The 19,941-nt window shown below is 42.6% G+C and overlaps 1 protein-coding gene and 1 pseudogene across 2 annotated transcripts in view; both read right to left on the bottom strand.

Moving 5' to 3' along the window:
* Nucleotides 1–19,941, bottom strand: part of LPAR3 (lysophosphatidic acid receptor 3) — a 74,579-nt gene that overhangs the window by 40,459 nt on the left and 14,179 nt on the right. For both annotated transcript variants that reach the window (XM_036108864.2, XM_078072816.1), the window contains exon 2: nt 8,857–9,613. In XM_036108864.2, the coding sequence (XP_035964757.1) occupies nt 8,857–9,592 (736 nt within the window). In that variant the 5' untranslated portion in view covers nt 9,593–9,613. The remainder of the gene's footprint in view (nt 1–8,856; nt 9,614–19,941) is intronic.
* Nucleotides 5,121–5,217, bottom strand: LOC118546212 (U6 spliceosomal RNA; annotated as a pseudogene).

Below are 19,941 nucleotides of genomic sequence, written 5' to 3'. Positions count from 1 at the left end.
GGAATGGGGAGATGTAGGTCAAAATGTACAAATATTTAGTAATAAGAATTGTAAGTTCTGAGAATCTAACAATTGTACAATGTGATGCCCATAGTTAATAATACAGTATTGCGTACTTGAAAGCTGCTGAGAATAGATCTTAAGCATTCTCACTGCAAAAAAGGAAGGAAGGAAGGAAGGGATGAATGTATAAATTATCTCGATCTTGGTAATTATTCTACAACGTATATGTATATCACGTCATCATGTCAGATACTTTAAACATATCCAGCTACATTTGTCAATTATTCTTCAAAAAGCTGGAGGGGAGGAAAACACAAAGGTAGAATGTGAGAAGCATTTCTGTACCTCACACTTGGGAAATAGTCAATAATTGTTGAATTGCTGAATATCTTCCAGCTGAAGAGGAAGGCTTCAGGTTTCTTTAAAAAGAAAAAACTAATGATGTAATGTATGGTGATTAACATAACATAAAAAAAAAAAAAAGAAAAGAAAACCCGCCAGAAAAACCGTTCTGAAGGAAGAAGTGTGCTAGGGGAATAAAAGAAGCTGAGTCGTATTTGGTGTGACAGAACTGAAGGGGTGTGTAGAAGAAATGGAAGAAAGAAGGCAGGGCAGGGACTGTACTGGACATGAGAACAATGAGTTGGAAAAATGACTTTAGACCTGACTGCAGAGGGAGGCATGCGAAGGAGTGAAGCAGGAGGGGAAGAAAGCACTGAGAGTCAGAGAGACCCAAACAGCCACCCAGGCAGAGGGGAGGCAGAGACTTCCAAACACGTCTGGGCGGACGGGCTGTGAAGAAGCGAAGGCAACTTGAAACGGTGGGATGGAGGGGCACACAACAGCGGGGTTGAACTTGAACCTGTCCTTGTGAGCAGACGGTGAGGTCTTCTCCATCACCACGTCGCCCCTGAGGACAGAAGGTGCATGTCAAACAGTACTGTGGGAGGCCACAACCCAGGGGGGCCACGTGAGCACTCACAGAATGGCTTGACTCTGAAAAGATTTAGTCATTCTCCGCCTGATAGGACTGCCCAGCAACAAGAGAACTCCTACGTGCCAACAATCTGATCATTTCAGCATTTCTTAAGGCAAAGCTTTCACTCTTTTTTTTTTTTTTAAACAGATACTTGATAACTCAGGCATGCAAGGCAGCAAACACTGAAAGTAGGCTTCTGCCCTGCAGAAGCTACCACCAGGCTACTAAAGCTGAAAACAAATGTAGGATCTCCTGGGATTCTGTTAGCGTTTCTTGATTCCTGGTTTCTCTGTGTGTGTTGTGTGTGTGTTTGTGTGTATGTATGTGCGGGTGTCCACTTTTTTAAAAATTTTTTAATGGAACAAGGACATGTCATTGATGAAACCTATAAATAATATCAAAAGGCCTAGGTTCTGGCCTCAGCTGTTTTCAGACAAAGAGCCAACTTCCCAACCCTGGGATAGGTGGTAACAGTACTCGACTAACAAGGCATCCCGGTAGGATTCATTAGCAAGACAGGACCGTTTCTTAGGAGGAATGTCTCCTAGATTACACACAAGATGGTGGTGCTGTATTACGGGATTCTTATTAAGCTAACACTTAATGGTCAGGGTCTCACTTATAATGTTTTATTCATAAATGTTGCAAAAGTGAAATGAATTATTAATGCAAAGATCATCTGTCAGAGACAGAAATCGTTAACAGCATTTCGTGGCTGGCGTTGGTGTTTACAGGGTCTAGTAATGCAAACTCGGAGCTTTTCAGTTCTGTGGTGCCCAGTGTCCAAGTCGGCCTGGGTCTCCAGGAACTGAGCTGGTGCCATCACCAGCTGTCAGGCAGCCCACCCAGGCAACTTCTTCCTGACCATCTGTCCCCATTACAAAACCTGCCGCCATGATGGTACCGATGGTAGGCCTCTGGCCTCCCTCTTCACAGGACATGTGACGTTACTGGGAATAAAAGGGCACTCTGCTTAAATGTAGGGCAGGCCAGGCTCTTTAGAGTCAAACTAAGGCCTAAGAAGAGTAGCCATATTGACTTAGCACATACTGTGTGCCAAGCACTATTCTAGGTACTTGTATGTGCATTGTCTCACTGCATCCTCAAAACCTTGCCATGCCAGAGGTACTGATATTATCCCCACGTCTATGAAAATAAGTCACAGATTGCTCAGGGTCACATAACTTGGAAGTGGCAAAGCCAGGACTGAAATCTGGTTCCCTCCCTATTCCCAAGCACCTGTTCTTGCCGTCTACATCTTGCATAAAGTTTCAAGAGTGGGCGGCTGTCATTCCCCCAAGAGATGTTGTCACATCGGTCACTATCACACGGCAGAAATCTTTATCACAAAGCAAGAGCAAACTCAATGTTGAGAGTTCAAGTGACTTCACAGAAATAACTAGAAATCAAGGGAGATACAAGTTATAAACCTCATTACTGGGGTCGCTGTTGTTCTATCCCTATCACTTATGTGAAGCTGCTCGTTAACCTTGAAGAGTGGGGTCCTGGAGCCAATCTGCTTGGATTCACATCTCAGCTCTGCTACTAATCTTAGGCAAGACACTAAAACTCTCCAGGCCTCAGTTTCTTCATCTGGCAATAATAACAGAACCTCCCTCAAAAGAGCTGTCAAGGAGATTAAATGAACATGCCAAATGCCAGAACCATGTACAGCACAAAGTGAATGTTAACTGTTATTATTTTTGCTACTATGGGTCTATGGGCAAGACACTTAAGTCCACCCAAATTTCCTTATTCACAAAACAGATCTGCGTAGCATTATTATGAGGGCTAAGTGAAATGAAATCCCCCAAAGCATGTAACTTGCAGACTTCCTACTGGTAGGCGCTCAAAAAATGTTCATTTGTTTTCCTCTTCCCAAGACAGCACTACCACTCACCCTTCTAAGACCTCTGTTTGCCATATTATAAAATGGGAGACACATCATTCCTCAGTCACCATCTACCTCACAGGCCTATTACAGCCAGATCCTGCCAAAGGCCAGGCTGGATGTGAGGAAACCCGGTTTCTACTTTCAGATCCAGCTTTTGAAAAGCCACTTAACTTCCCTAAACCTCCATTTCCTCATTCATTCCCTCATTCTATTACAATCTCAACACATATGTTCCAGAGAGTGTGCTCCATGTTAGATGTGCAAAGATAGATAAATAAGGTACCATCTCTGACGTCAAAGCAGCACACTCTAGTTCACAATGAAGGCATGTAACAAGTAAGTGGATGGATTGAAGTATGAGCAAAATAGAGAGGCGGCCCAAAGGACGTCATAAGCAGGTTTACCTAGGTAGGCAAGGAAAAATTCACAGAAAATAAACCCTTGAGTTGAGTCTTACGAGATGAATGGGAGTTTCCCAGACAGAACAAGGGGGAAGGTATTCCACTATGTGCAAGGCTTAGAGACGCCAAACAAAAAACCATTAACAATTATAGCTGAGTGGAGGGTGCATCTAAGGGAGCGTCAGGAAAATAGAATAATATCTTTCCCACTTATCTTGTAGGATTTCCCGAGACGGAATGAGAACACGTATTAAAACACTGAAAAGGACAGTGCTGCAGAAACAACGTGTACGCCTATTATTAGTACTCTAGCAAGGCTTGTGATGAACTTAATTTTCACCCATTTCTTTCTAGTGTGAGAACTCCCAGCACTGTTTCTTTACCACCACTTTTCCTCTTTCCTTTCTCCCCTGCGAGAAAGCAAGGAGGATTTAGCACTGACCTAAGTGGAGGGGTGGGAGGGAGAATGACAAGAAAAACATCCAGCTCTTTGTTTCAGTTACCACAAACCTTTTCAAGGTCCCTTAACCATAATGCTTCTCGTAATTTAAAAGATTTCAGTCATTATTAGCCAGAAAAGAGACCTTGATCCTAAGACCATGGCTTTTCAAACATACTTGACCGTAACCCGTGTTAAGAAATACATTTTATATTACAATCCTGTGCACACACAGAAAGTGTCAATTAGAATCTCCTAATTGATTTCATTACTTGCCAGTGGGTCACAACCTGAGGTTTGAAAAACACCATCCTAAAAGACAAGAAGGTTTATGGAAGATGTTTTTATGGAAGATTTCAAGAGTATGGCTCACAACTCCCCTCAGCCTACTTTTCTTTTACCTTTCAAGACTCTGCAAAAAAGAAGAAAATCCAGCTCATTTCCCAGGAAACAGAACATCCCCATGTGCACAGCTCACGGCGTGGGTTGTGTGACAATAAATGAGAAGTTTTTCCATGGGGGGCTTTTTACTTGGTTCCTAAGGCCGATTAGGCTTGTTAACAAGTAGGATTTCAAAATACATGGCTCTCTCTTAGGCAGGGCCTTGGTGCCCTATAGAAAGCAGGATCATATGTCCCCAATGTCTTTTCCATGGGAACATTCAATAAGCAACTTCTCTCATGTAAAGGGCTCATCACACATCATGACTCAGAAATGAGCAAGCTTTCTGCCTCAGGGCTGCTAAAATGGGAACACAACGCCTAAATGCCTTTCCACTCACATACAGATTCAAGATTCACACCACCATCGTCACTACTACCACCTCCCTCAACAAGGAAAAAAATCTGCCCCCTGTCCAGCTCTGTATGCTGTGTGCAGCCAAAATACTAATGCTGGAAAGAAACACAAAGGTCATCTGGTCTCCTCTCTCCTTCCGAAGAGGATGGCCAACTAAACTTTCCTGGCTCACACTGAGCTATTTCCTTTTTTTTTTTTTTTTTAAGTTAAATTAATTCACCGATAGTGTATTATTAGTTTCAGAGGTAGAGGTCAGTGATTCACCAGTCATATAATACCCAGCACTCATTACATCATGATCCTTCCCCAATGTCCAACCCCCAGTTACCCCATCCTCCTCCCCTCCAGCAACCCTCAGTTTGTTTCCTATGATTAAGAGTCTCTTATGGTTTGTCTCCCTCTTTGATTTCGTCTTGTTTTATTTTTCCCTCTCTTCCCCTATGATCTTCTGTTTTGTTTCTTAAATCCCACAAATGAGTGAGATCATATGATAATTGTCTTTCCCTGATTGACTTATTTCACTTAGCATAATAATTCTAGTTCCATCCATGTAGTTGCAAATGGCAAGATTTCTTTCTTTCTTTCTTTTTTTTTTTTGATGGCTGAAAAAATACAGAACACTTCATGAATTTTCCTGTCATCCTTGTGCAGGGGCCATGCTAATCTTCTCTGTATCGTTCCAATTTTAGTCTATGTGATGCACAATTGAGCTATTTTCTGTTGTACCACAACATGCATCTGGCAAGGGCTTTCCTTGTGGTACTATGCAAGTTTAGATGTTTCTACTGTCGCTTTTGATTTTGCCATTTCTCTGACTTAAAATATCTTTCCCTCCTGCCCATTCAAATCCCACCCATCCTTCCAGATCACATCCCAAGCCCTCCAAAAAGCCATCCCCAAACTCCACCTGTCTATCCCATCTTCCTTCTCGGAAATGAGATTCAGCTCCCTGAATTCATGCAACTCTGCCTTTTAGGTGCTGTTTAAGAGACGGTTAATATATATTTATGGATTGACTTTCTAATATTTAAAAGAAGGCATATTTGTAAGAAACTTCCATCTTAACCTTTCCTACAACATATATATCAATGTAAGCAGAAAGGTTTAAATGATTAAATCAGATAATCATTACAGAAATAAATATTAAGCTATTAATTTACACATACTTAGAACCAGTAATTACAATGATGGTAAAGCCAGCATTGTTGATTTTTCAAAGATACTATCATTTGGGACACGCTTGTGTTAGGCAACGGAACTTTTACACGCATCACAGTGAGCAACTGAGGGGCTTCCTCCCTAAGGAGATACTATGGTTGATGCTTTTATGGAAAAAGACTCTGTGCTTTGATACACAGTCAACACACTGAACTCTGTGTTGACTTTGGTTACTTATTGTTATAACAGGATCGTTGGATTTTACAACTTGGAAAGAATTTAAAGATTATCTATTCCACCTCAAATGGTGAAATTTAACCAGGAAAAGGTGAGCTAATAATGTACTTCAGATCACCCTTATAGGAAATGACAGATTTGAGACTAAAACCATATCTTCTATTATCCAAAGAAATCAGGATCTAGAAGCCTAAAAACCCAGCTCTTCAGTTTCACTTCCTCTGTCCCCAGACTTTTCATCTTCTACCAGATCCTTCTGTCTCACCACTAAGGAACTTCCCCAGATCCTCGCCATCAAACTGTCTTCCCGCCATGAACCAATTCCTCCACATTGTTCCATGTCAGCACCACAACTTCTCTTATCTTACTTAGCAATTTCACTCTTTATTCCGTTTTTTTTCCCCCTTATCCAACCCCACCTGCCAAAACCACACTGCTCCTGCATTTTACCCTTCTGTAACCAGTCCAGGCTGAAGCTAGTGACCAAGACTGTCCTACGGAGTCCTGTTCTCCCCACCTAAGATTACACCTTTTCCATCTCACACTGTATATGATACATAATGTGCTGAAAAAAAAGAGAGTTTTCTCTTTAATCAAGAAGGTCATTACCTTCTTGACACATGGCCTTCAAGACACATGGACAAACAATGATGCTTACAAGTCATTTTAAGCATCATGGACAATACCAATAAATACTGAATGTTAGTTACTCTTTGCCAAAAACATCAAAATCCTGTCTAGTTCAAGGGTGGAAAAACTGATTAATGTGACCCCCCTTCCCTTTCTTACTCTTAACCTACATTCTTGTCAAGGGGTTAAATGAAGAATGACGTGGTCAAAACAGAAGAGGAAACAAAGAGGAAACCAGGGAAACCAGTAAAAGTCCAAATAAATCAAAACTGGCTGCAGAGTATAGTGTTAAACACATGGGCTCTGAAGGCCAACGGCACAGTGTGTGTTGGGGGCCCTATGCATCCATCACTGAGTGGCCCTGGGCAGGCTGCTCTGCTCAGTTTCTTCATCCGGACAATGAGGGTAACAGTAGCCACCTACATCACAAGATTGGCATGAGGATGGAATAGATTACACTCTATAAAACAGTGAGGACAATGCCTGACACATAGTAAGGACTACATAAATACTTGTTAACCAACATAAATCCTCAGTTTGAAATCATTTTAACAGTCACGCTGTGTGTCTGCTGACTTCCATACCTTACTGGCAATTTCAGGACCTAGACACATCCTGCTGGCTGCCACCCCACACCACATATTCCCTGCGTCCTCTACTATGAATTGCTGCCCAAGAATTCCTTCACATCAGGACTTGACAGGAACATGCTCCAGGACCTCTCTCAGGAACAGTCCCCACTGCTGCGGCCACCACACATGGTAAGAAATGGACTCTCTAACATAGAAGACAAGTCCTGTGAACACACACAGCACCAATTCCACCTGTGACCCGGACTGGAATTGGGGGGCAGCCTACCAGAGAGAAAACAAAACAAAGGGAAAATTTTTTGCACCAAATACATCTTCTACGGACAGGGCTGGCAGGGCAAAACAAAAGTCCTCAGAGCTGTTCACACGTGCTGTCCTAAGGCCTCTCCTCTCTTTCTTCATTTTGTTCTGAACAGACTCTTGGCTATACCAAATGTGATCTCAGAGTCACCTAAAAACCACTTGTTTGTTAAACTAAGTCCAGTAAGACCTCATTTAACTCTACCTCCCAAGAGTATTAACGTTGCTGATACTCCCTTTCCTTGATGGCTCTCTTCTCACAGCATCTAGGCCACCATATTTCCCTGGGTTTTCTGGCTACTCCCTAGAGGGCTCTTCTGTTGGTTGTTCCGTGCCTTCCCACCCTCCTCACACTGGAGTGCCCCAAGGCTTGTTCTTTGGTCCTCTTCTCCATGTTCACCATCCACATTTACCTCACCATGGTGAGCTTATCCAGCCTTGAGGTTTAAAATACCATTTCTTCCCCCAATGACTCTCAGTGAATCTCCAGTCCAGACTTAATTCCTGAACTCCTGATTCAATAACTCACTTGGATGCCAAATACAATTCTAAATTTAATTTGTCCAGAACCAAACTCCTGACCTTCCCCACAAACCTCTTCAGCCTCCTCATCTCGGTAGAATGACACACCCCACTCTCCCTCCTCCTCTCACTTTGCTTCATACTTACTCGTCAGCAAATCCTATCACCCTGACCTTTAAAAAACATCCAGAATCCAACCACACAGCACTACCTCCCAACTGCCCTCTGGTCCCAGTCCCTACCACCACTCTGAGTACTGAAATACCCTCTTTAGCAATTTTCTTGCCTTTGCCCTTGCTCCTCACAAAATGGCAGCCAAAGAGATACCATTAAAATGCAGGTCCAATCATGTTACTCCCTTGTTCAAAACCTTCCCATGGCTTCTCTTCTCACTCGGAAAATCCAAAGTCCTTATGATAACCACACCGCCCTACATGATCTGAGTGGCCCCAACACCTCCCATTAACCCTCCAACCTCATATGTTCCCACTCTTCCAGCTCCCTCTACTCCAGCCACACTGGCCTCCTTGCTGTTCTGGGCTCCTGTGCTTACTGCATCTCCTGCCTGGTGCCCTTCCCAGACACACACGGCTCACTTCCTCACCACCTTCACCATCTGCTCCAAAGTCATCTTCTAGCTGAAGCTAGAATTGCAAACTAGACCTGTTTAGCCTCTTTATAAGTGTTATATTAAAATGTATCATAAAATTATTTTGTTTATCCCTATTGAAATACTTATGTTGTCTTCCCCTACTAGAGTATAAGCTCCAAGCAGGTTGGGGATTTATGACTGTTCTTGTTCACTACTGCATTTCTACTACCTAGTAAGCACCTTGCATACTCTAGATGCTCAATAAACATTTGCTGAATGAATGGGGAAAATGGCTCACTTGGTTCCTCCTTACCTAAGACAGTCATCACCGTTTTCATCAGCTTCATGGGTGTCCTCCGGCGGCTGATGGACCCACTTGTATGTGGAGACAAAACGTTGGTTTTCCTCTTGACATACACGTAGATCCTCAGGTACACCACAACCATGATGAAGAAGGCTACAAGGTTGGACACAGTCCAGAAAATGAGGTAACTCCTGCTGTAAATGGGGGCCAGGGAAGAGCAGGCAGAGATATCACACAGGCAATTCCAGCCCAGTGTGGGGACGGCCCCCATAAAGATCGCAATGGCCCAGATAAACAAAATGAGCAGCGTCACCCTCTTTTTCGTCAGGTTGCTATGGATCCGCATCCTCATGATTGACATGTGCCTCTCCACAGCAATAACCAACAAATTGGTCAGAGAGGCGGTCAAGCTGGTGTCCAGGAGCCCCTGGCGGAGAAACCAGCGGTTGACCGTCAAAGTTTTTGAAACAGGGCCAGTGTTAAACATCAGGAATACATAGGCAATTCCAGCAAAGAAATCCGCAGCAGCTAGGTTAGCCAACAGGTAGTAGAAGGGGAAATGAAACTTTCTGTTTTTGATCACTGCTGCGATGACTAGAGAATTCGAAAAAAAAATAAACAGGCAGAAAAATGTTCCAACACACAAAACAATCACAAGCTTCGTTCCTGTCCACTCATCGGCAGTGTCTGTGTTGCTCCTATTGTAAAAAAAGTCCATCCGCTTATCATAGTAACACTCATTCATTGTGGAGAAGGACTGAACATCCTAGAAAGAAATTTAAAGAAGAAACAAACATCACTCTTTGCAAATTCAGTCACTGAACCACCAATTGCCACTGCTAAGCCTCTGTTCTGGCCAACTTCTGTTAATCCTTCAGATCCCGATGTAAACGTCCCTTGCTCCAGGACTCTAGCCCCTGACCTCTTATTACAGCATTTATCTTGCATCAATAATTGTTGTCTGTTTCCCAGGCTAGGTGCAAGTGTGAGGGAGGGTCTTTGTCTCTTTTGATCACCAGTATAATCCCAACACCCATCTGCCTGGGCTGCCTCATGACAGATATTTGCTGAATGGCTGGCTGGCTGACTGACTGATCATGGATCAGCAATAGATCAAATTTTCTGAGTCCTGCAATATCCACTCTGCATCAGTAATAATTACAGCACAGTACATTAATGCTTTCTCCTGGTGGTTTCCAGCTCATTCATTATTTATGGGTTCTGTTCATTAGGCAAGGGCAAGTTGGTAATGCCAGGCACACTGTCACCAAGATAACTGAGTGTTGAGTTACTCTTCACATGACCAAATTGATTCCCCAAGAGATAATTTTCTACCACTTCTGATTCCACTCCTGATCCTCCTTCCACCATCTTTTGGTTTCAAGCTATAATGACAATGCACACTTATTAAGCATGTGATACAGGGCTGAAGACTGTGTTCTCAGTACTCCTCCTTCCTTTTTTGTTCTTTTCCTTATTGTCCTAATCCAAATTGTACCAGTGGTGAATGTGCTTACTTGATTTTCCAACTCAATCACTTTAAGTCAGGTTCCTTCCCTGGGCTTTCAACACAGCAGGTGGTGGAAGAGCAGGGTGCCATGGAAAAGACGGAGCTCTGGAGTTTGGGCAGATGTCCAAGGATGTGACAACATACCTGCCAAGTGAGGGCAAGTCCTTGGGACACATGTCTGAAAGTAGACCCCAAACTGGGGTATCAGGCAGACAGAAGATGCTCATCTCATGACAAGATCTCTTGGACACCAAAACTAAGGGATTCTGGCCAAGGAGGGGTTGGGAGGAGCTCTTAGGATGCCTCTCCATCTACGCTTGGTGGAAAGACCAGGAGTTCTCCCTCACAGTGGTCTGAACAGCTATGAAAGTTTCCAATCAAAGGAGACCAGAGTTGAAAGCCAGAAATTTAGAGTGAGAATGTCTGTGGGCTCCCTGTCAAGGAACGAGGCTGCAAATTATTCACTGGAGAACCAGAGATCCAGTAGGCCCAGAAACTGAGCAGTCCATTGGTGGGAATGAAGTGGCTCCAACAGCAAAAGCTTAATAGAAATCCCCAGCTTTTAAGGTTCTCATAAATTCTGCAGTCCAATACCATACCCAGAATCAGGGTAAGCCGATCAGATATCAATTTGAAGTAGCACAAAATACAAATATATCTTAGACAGTGTTCTTTTTAATTTATATTTTAATGGTGTAATGATACTTTTAAATGAATTAGATACATACTTGTCTGCCATAGCAAATGGAAGGTAAAATATCATTTTATAAGCTTACAATAAAAAACTGGGAGTGGTCTCAAGAGACAAATGACTCTAGAGCCTTTCAATTACAAGGAAGGGGACTTGATTTTAATGACAAAACAAAAATTACTTTCTTTGGCAGACATTCACAAATGTTTAACTGCCAATAGAAGATAGCTCCATACAACAGGCCAATAGACCTATGCTGTATCATGGTAATTTTCTCAAATATAGATATATAATTTTAATAGCTTCATAATGTTCCAGCATATGATCATAACACGCTTTACTTAACCCCTAAATGTTGGATATTTCAGTTGCCCCTAATATTTAGCCTCTATAAACAAGGCTGTGTTCTTGTGCATTAATCTTTACATACTCGGCCAATTATTTGCTTAAGATTAATCCATACATTTCAAGTTGTTGAAGTAAAGAATATAAATTTATTTAAAGATTTCTGATACAGACTGTCGAACTGCCCTTAAGACAGATGATATTTCTAATCCCACCAGCAGCATATGAGAATTGAACAGAAGACCCTAATCTAGTAAAATTCAATTTAAATATTCAAGGAGAAAATTCAGGCTTTCAGTAGTGTTGGAAGTATATAGAAATTCAAGACAAATAATCCAAAAGAAATTTTTCATGGTGCAATTATTATGTGTCCTTTCACTAATAAAAAATATTTCATGTATTTTATTTTGCTATATGCTCTGGATAGCTAAGAGAAACACATTTCTAATTTAAAAGTTATGTTATTCTTGACTAACTCATCAGCAATATCAATTAATATGTCAGAAAGATGTTGGTATGAAGATACTACCAATAAAACTTTAAATTTTCCTAATTTCCTTTTGAAGGGATCTTAACATTTTAGTTTTGGTTCACAAATTTGATGGAATTTGTAATTATATGATATCCTAAACCCTCAATGATTTTTACTTGAAAAATCTTCCAATTTAACTTTCTCCCCATCAAAACCCAAATGGCACATTCTTAGACATATTTTAACAAAAAATCATCCTGAGACTGAGAAGCAGTTTTATCTTCCAAAGTTGAGAAGTCACAGAAAAAAAAACATAATTAACCAGAATTCCTACCAAGCAGCTCCCTACCTCACAGCCTCAAATCCTACTTTTGGGCGAAACAAACAATGAGGGCAAATAAAGTTCAAGTGGGGAACCTGTGAAAAAGATTCCATAGGATGGAATATTGTACAGCTACTGAAAATCATATTTACCATGAAGTTGTGGTAATATGAGAAAAAGCACATGCTATTATTTTAATTATAAATAATTACATATGCACGCATGCATATACATACATATTTTATATACACAAAGACATATACACACACATATTTCTTGACTATCTTTTAAAAATATAGAAAAAATAAGGAAAAAATCTTAAAAGTGTAAATACTTCATTAAGGATGGTGGAATTAGGGATCATTTAAAACAATTTTTTCCAGTTTTTTCTCTGTTCCACATTTTCTGTAATAAATAAATAGACTTTTAAATGCTAGTTTAATATTCTGTCTTCAGAACACACATTCTACTTAATGTATTCAACCTTTCTTTGACAAATACAGCTCCGAAAAATCAAAATTAATGTTCAAAGGAAAAGCTTCAAGGATTCACTATGTTCATTATTACTACTCTCACCAGCACAGCACACTTTAGAGTTTTTCAGTGATAATGAAAATAAAATGGTTTTCTACTTAAAATTTCATGTAGCTGTAAAACCTTACACGTTGACAACTATAATCAAATTGTGACATCACTTTCCCCAACTCTCCTGTAAAACATTTCCTAATGCAATCACCCCAGAGCTCCAAAAATGAATAACTGGCAGTTCTGTGAATTAGTGCTTTCGATTTTTTTTCCTTCCCTGTCATATGCTGCCAAGCTTGTTGACAGTCCCCAGGACGTACTAATGACGGATCACCATATTTTCTTAGCTGCAAATTACCAAAACTTTAGGGAGCTTCTAACAAATGATCAATGTATCATCTCTTGAACTCTCTCAAACCTTAAAATATGATTCTGTGATCCCAGCCTCAACATCTCCTCCACAGAGATACCTTCTCCAACCAATCCAAAGTAACCCTAGAGGCCTGTTTATCTTCACCAGAGCACCTATCCTTTGTTACGTGTTTTCTCTTATTTTTATGCCCACTCCCCCACAGCTAGACTGTTCTGCTCCAGTACAGCAGGGACCATGCCTCGTAAAATCACGTCTGTAGGGGCCCCTGGGTGGCTCAGTCGGTTAAGCTGTTAAGCGTCTGCCTTTGGCTCAGGTCATGATCCTGGAGTCCCAGGATCGAGCCCCACATCGGGCTCCTTGCTCAGAGGGGAGCCTGCTTCTCCCTCTGCCCCTCACCTCACTCGTGTTCTTACTCTCTCTCTCACTCTCTCTCAAATAAATAAAATCTTAAAAAAAAAATAAAGATCACGTCCATAGGATCAGCATTTGTGGAAGGGATGAATGAATCTCCATCCTATACTACCTCTTCCCCCACTAAAATGACAAGTTCAATTAAACATCTTTGCTGACTTACACATCACCCACTAAGTAGGTCAGTTAGAGAACAGCTTCACTTAACTGTGCTCTTGGGTTAGTTACTGAATATCTCCATATCATTATTACTATTCTTAATTGCTAGTGTTTGAGTGATGGCTTTGTGCCTAGTGAGTTATCTCATTTAATCCTCCCAACAGTGATGTAGATACTATTATCATACCCACTTTGCAGATGAGGAAACTGAAGTGCCCTTCCCCACAGTCATACAACCAGTAAGAGAAGACCCTGAGTTCTGTTGGGGAAGCTGTGCTCCCAGGACCCCATGCTTATGGACAACATCACACTTTCTCTCCCCGGGCAAACAAAACACCAGACAGACCAAGAACTACAGTCATACTTACAATAACTATAGAATCACCAAAATAGAATGATCCAATCAAAACACATTCAAAGACTGTCTTGTACTATAAAAAAAAAAAAAAATGGGGACATTATAAATAGCCTTTAGGGTTCCTTTTTAAAGATTTATTTATTTGAGAGAGAGAGAGATCACGCACACAGACACGATATCGGGAGGGGCAGAGCGAGAGGGGGAGAGGGAGAGAGAGAGAGAGAGAGAGAATCTCAAGCAGACTCCACGCTGGGCACAGAGCCAAATGAGGGGCTTGAGCTGAAACCAAGAGTCTGATGCTTAACAGATTGAGCCACTCAGGTGCGCCTAGGGTTTCTTTGTTTTCTTTTAATAGCCCTGAGAAACAGAGAAGGGGCACTTTTCTGAAAATATGTTTTCAAATTTTATGATAAGTAGGCCCACAATATGGTCAATTTCAAGATTAATGTTCCTAACTTTAATTCCACCAAATCCCAAGCTGGGTTTTTTTTTTCTTTTTTTTCCCTTTCTTTTCTTCTTCTTTTGTTTTTTTTTTATACCAAAGGTTTAGAGGATTTGGCTAGTTGTGACCCAAAAACAAAAGATGTTAAACTTTGGAGCTATTACCACAACTTCAAACTTCAGTAATTTAAGACTTCATAAAATGATGGTTTAGAAAGTCTATATGTGGAATCCAAATGAAAACTTCATGAGCAAAGCTCTCATTTAGACTCTCCCAAACCTGATTCTCTGAAAAAATGTTCAGCCAGCCCATAATGTGGAAACAATTATGAAAATTAAGACATTTGAAAACCACTCAAGCAGCTTTTATTTCTAGCTACATCTTACAGGACATGGGCTGTTGGCCTTTTAGCTGGCTTTCAATAACGCTTCCCTCTGTCTCCTAGGACGAAACTGGATGCATCCTGAATGAGGTCAGTGGGCGCTATGCATATTTTCATCTCCGAGGGCCTGCAAAGGTAGAACAGTTCTCTCCTCTCTGGAAACCCCAGCCAGAAGGGAGTTAGAGATTAGGTCAGCCGGTGTGCCAACGACCAGAGAAAAGAGACCGCTCCTGCATAAGCAATCACGTCTGCTCACTGAATTCTTGTCAGTAATTCATGTAAACGGCAAAATCAGGATAGCACAGGAGATTTAAATCCACATACGATCCCTGACGTTCATTTTAGCCATTAATTTCAAAGCCTTTAGTCTTGCTATTCCCTCTGCCCAGACACCTCCTCCCCCAGATAGCCACAGGCTCATTGCCCCACTTCATTCCTGTTCAAATGTCACCGCATCAGAGATCCCTCCTCTGCCATCCCCTAAAAGAACACCTCACACCACCCTGCTGCGCTTCCACCCTCTGTCCTTCTTGGTCCTTCTCTGCAGCATTTCTCACCACCTGAAACTACTGTGGTTATGGTCTGTTCCCATGCGTTAGGAAGTCAGGGGTGCTGTGTCGTTAAGGCGCATCCCCAGTACCTGGAACAATGCCCAGCACATAGTAGGCACTCAGTAAACACTTGTTAGACATAGAACGAAATCAAGTCCTTGTGCACACATGCCTGTATGCCCCTGTTTACCCAAACTGAGCATTATTACTTTCTTCTTCGGCGTACTCTCTAATTTGGATCTCACAACTCTTTCATTTCCCTCCACAGACCTGGCGCCAAGCCCTGCGGCTGAGAGGTGTGAGGAATAGAGTTTGCCACCCTTGAACAGGGTGGTCTGAAGGGCAGTCCCACAGTAGAGACCTCTCTCTTGTGTGTAGAGACATCAGAAACTCTGGCTCCTCTTTAAACATAACTTCAAAAGAGAGGGGGACCCAATGGCCAAAGCTAAAACAATTTGAGAAGCAAAATAAAATAGCATTGGACTATGAACAAATGTATAAAATAAACACCCTTAATGCATACTGATGTGAGTAAATGACAGAATAAAATAACAAACAAGAAAGAGGAGATAAATCTCCCATGCAGAAGAATTCCAAATAAATTGCATAGACACTCTGCTCTAAAAGAAGGGAACATAATTTCTCCCAGAGGGCAGCAGGAAAAGGTAAGGGGTGGGGGTAGGGAGTCACTTTTCAGTGGAGAACTTGACAAATGATTTTAGCGAGGTGATCGAGGTCAACAACAGTGGTGATAAGTCATATTGCCAATCTGTAATCTTGATATATGTTAAGAATGGCACTTAACTCTGTGATCTTCCTTCCCCAAACCCACAACCACAGTCTCATCATGAGAAAAACCTCAGACAATTCCCAATTGGGTGACATTCTGCAAAATTCCTGACCAGGACTCCTCAAAAACTGTCAAGGTCATGAAAACCAAGGAGAACCTGAGAAACTGTCACAGCTAAGAGGAATCGACGGAGACGTAACACCTAAATATAATGTGTATTCTGGATCCTAGAACAGAAAAGGGACATTAGACAAAAACTAGGAAAATCTGAATAAAATACGGACTTCAGCTAATAATACTGTCTCCATATCAGTTCACTAATTGTAATAAGTGTACCACACTGGTGAAGATATAAATAATTGGAGAAACTGTGTACAGGAGGGGATATATAACACGGAAACTCTATACTATCTGCTCAGTTTTTCTGTAAATATAAAACCGTTCTATAAATAAATACTAAAATAGATTTAAAAGAGAGAGGAGGGGATGTTATGAACTTCACTATACTTCAGTAATTTTAAGATAAATAGAGCTCGCGTGTTTCATGAACGGCCACTATCCTCGGTTAGGGTAAAATACACAGAGGAGAGGCAATTTGTTTGGGGTTCAATGTAAATGGAGGTTGTCTATAATAGAGTGCTGGAAGCCTCTGTTATCATTGGGTAAAGCTACTATGTTTACTTAGGGATGCCTGTTAAGTGTACAAATCTGACACCCTATCTTCGTACCCTAGATCATTTCTCTTAAGAACGCTAAACTCAACTTCGCTTACACTGCACGCCACTCCGTCTCTTAAGAAGGAATGGTAAAGTCAGGCGTACAAAATTGCTCTGATGGAGACCGTCTGTCCCCACAAGGCACCCAGTGCCTCTACGGGGAGTAGAGCTCCCAGGCAGCCGCCACACAGAGGAGGGGCAGGCACCCACGGGGTGCGTTTGGGCAATGACAAACATCCGTGCCTCCAGTCCTCCTCGGCCGCAGGTGGTGACCCGCGGGGGACCACGGCAGCTGGGGCTCCGCAGAATAAACAGGTCACTGTACCACTGCGTGTGGATGAGCCCTGCAGGGACGGAGGACCACCCGCCACAAGTCAGCTGGCTCAGGCACGGCTTTCTCGCTCTCCATCGAGTGGGTGGATTTATAAGAGGCCACGGTATACACACTGCTTCTACCCTAGGGCTTGTTTAATAAACAACTGCGAGCAAACGCATTGTTCCCCAGTTGTCCCTGATGACTGAAGTCTGTCTTAAACTTCTTGATTAAACAGGAAAGCAAACCGGAAAACATACAGAGCTAAACCAAGGGAGACACAGGTTTTATATGATCAGCAGATTCCCTGACTTATCAGAATATAACGTAAATATTTAATTGTGTTTGCTTAATGTATTATACAATTTTAATCCCATCTACCTCATGAGATTAGAAAGATAACAGATACACTTTGTCCTTTGACCCTCTCAAAAGTAAAGATGCTAATCACAATGCTTAGAATTAATATTTACAGGGACACCTGGGTGGCTCAGTCGTTAAGCGTCTGCCTTCGGCTCAGGTCATGATCCCAGGGTCCTGGGATCGAGCCCCGCATCGGGCTCCTTGCTCAGTGGGAAGCCTGCTTCTCCCTCTCCCACTCCCTCTGCTTGTGCTCTCTCTCTCTCTGACAAATAAATAAAATCTTTAAAAAAAAAAAAAAAAAGAATTAATATTTACAAAGAATATAACTACGTATGTTCTATTGTATAGGAAATAAACTTTAGACCATTATGCAATCACATGCTTTACTCTCTGAAGGAGGAAAGTGCCAAAATTTAAAGAGTGGACATTTATAGCTGAAAAAGATATTCTTCTTGTACAAAGAACTTGGTCACTGTGAAAATACATTTTGAGAAACTTCGAAGTTCCTGCTTACAGCAAAGACTTCCCACGAGAAGAAAATTAGGTGTCTTTAGATGTAAAATCCAGAATAGACAAAATCTTGGTCCAAACCATTTGTCCTAACCTAACCATAGTACTGCATTCCCTTGCTCGTTCCATTTCATGACCCTGTCCCCTGCCTCCAGTCCTAAAAAGGGTATTCAAGAGCCTCTTGCTCTACACTGTTTGTTCCCAATAACCCCCCCCCCCCGCTGTTACCAGCGATCGGTCAGTATTATGATCTGCAGTGACCCCCTCCATGCTTCTAGAGACCACACCGGCCCAGGTTAGGGCCTGACTAAATCCTAAAACTCTGTAGAGAAAGGGAAATCATATTTTCAAAACACGTGGCTTTAATAGGAAGCAGCTGCTGTAATCAAAGCCTCCGAGGTTCCACAGGAGGGCATTGCTATGGCTAAACGAACAAGTCACAGGGCCTCGGGCAGGAGTTCTAGGCCTTGGTCAGGAAGCAGCGTTCATCACGAAAGTGGGAGGCTCACAGCCCTCCCCAGCCTGCCCCCCTCTCCCACCCTGCGCCTGCCTCGTGGTAGAAGAGCATGCCTGTGTCGTGGAAATGTATATAAAAGACATCTGAGTGCCGCGTCTGACCTCATACATCGGCCCCTCCGACCCCCCTCCACCCTTCTCCTTGTGCTCCGTACCCTGCAGGACGGCCTCAGCAAGCCTTGCCCTCCAGCTCCTGTGGATGAGGGGGACAGCAAGAGATCTGGAGGAGGCAGGAGGTGGAGGCTGGGAGACTGATTTTCCTTGTCCCCTCCCCTCCTCCCTCCCCTTGGCTTTCAGGTTGAGGGGTGCTAACTGCTCTTTGCTGTTTCCAGCTCTTGGATGATACTGCGCCACCTCTTGTTGGCTTCCATAAACTCTGCCCTCCCCCCGGTTACCAGGTTACCGTCCCCCCTGCTCCAGCTACCAGTTTGACCGTATCATGTGTTTCTTGTGGAACACTGAGAATACCGATGCCCTTTCCAGTACACTGTAATACAACAAAAAGTGTTGTTTTCAAGGTTTTTTTTTTTTTTTAAAGATTTATTTATTTATTTGAGAGAGCGAGAATGAGAGAGAGCACATGAGAGGGGGGAGGGTCAGAGGGAGAAGCAGACTCCCCGCTGAGCAGGGAGCCTGATGTGGGACTCGATCCTGGGACTCCAGGATCATGACCTGAGCCAAAGGCAGTCGCTTAACCAACTGAGCCACCCAGGCGCCCTTCAAGGTTTTAATATGTTATGGATTTTCTTAAATCTTTTAGTAATATTTAGTACACTTTAACATTTCTTGGTTGTGAATATAACAACTCCCAGAGGAGGAAAGAGGAATAAATCGTATTCCTGAGGGCACGGACCAGTATCACAATCCTGATGTCTTCAGTGTCCCCTTACCTGCACCAGAACCTTACTAAACTTCTCTACACATGGTAGGTGACTTAATCAATGGGTGATGTACCCATTGATAGGGGTTTTATAAAATACAGGTGACGGCACTGGATTCCCCCAGATCCCTGCACACTGGAGTCTACGTCACTCATGTCCTTCCGTGTCATCCAGGATCGGTCCCAACTCCAACCGTGTTGCTGGTCTTAGACGCCACGGATTTAAGTGTTAGGTTGGGCTTAAGGATTAGCCAGGTTTGAAACCCGATGGTATGGCAAAGGAATCAGTAGTCTTTTCTTTATAATGCCTGGGGCGGGGGGGGGGGGTAGAGACAACTGTAGCCTTATCCGAGGCAAAAACAATGCAGACATCCCGCAAGGGCTACGTGTTGGAGGGCACGGCCGAGCCATCGTCCGTGGCAGGGCCGGCGGCAGGGCCAACTGGGAGCAGTCCTGCATCAGTGC

The sequence above is a fragment of the Halichoerus grypus genome, chromosome 5 (genome assembly GCF_964656455.1).
Source record: "Halichoerus grypus chromosome 5, mHalGry1.hap1.1, whole genome shotgun sequence".
Classification (NCBI taxonomy): Eukaryota; Metazoa; Chordata; class Mammalia; order Carnivora; family Phocidae; genus Halichoerus; species Halichoerus grypus.
Note: the sequence above shows the minus strand (reverse complement) of the source record. Positions and strands in the feature narration are given on the sequence as shown.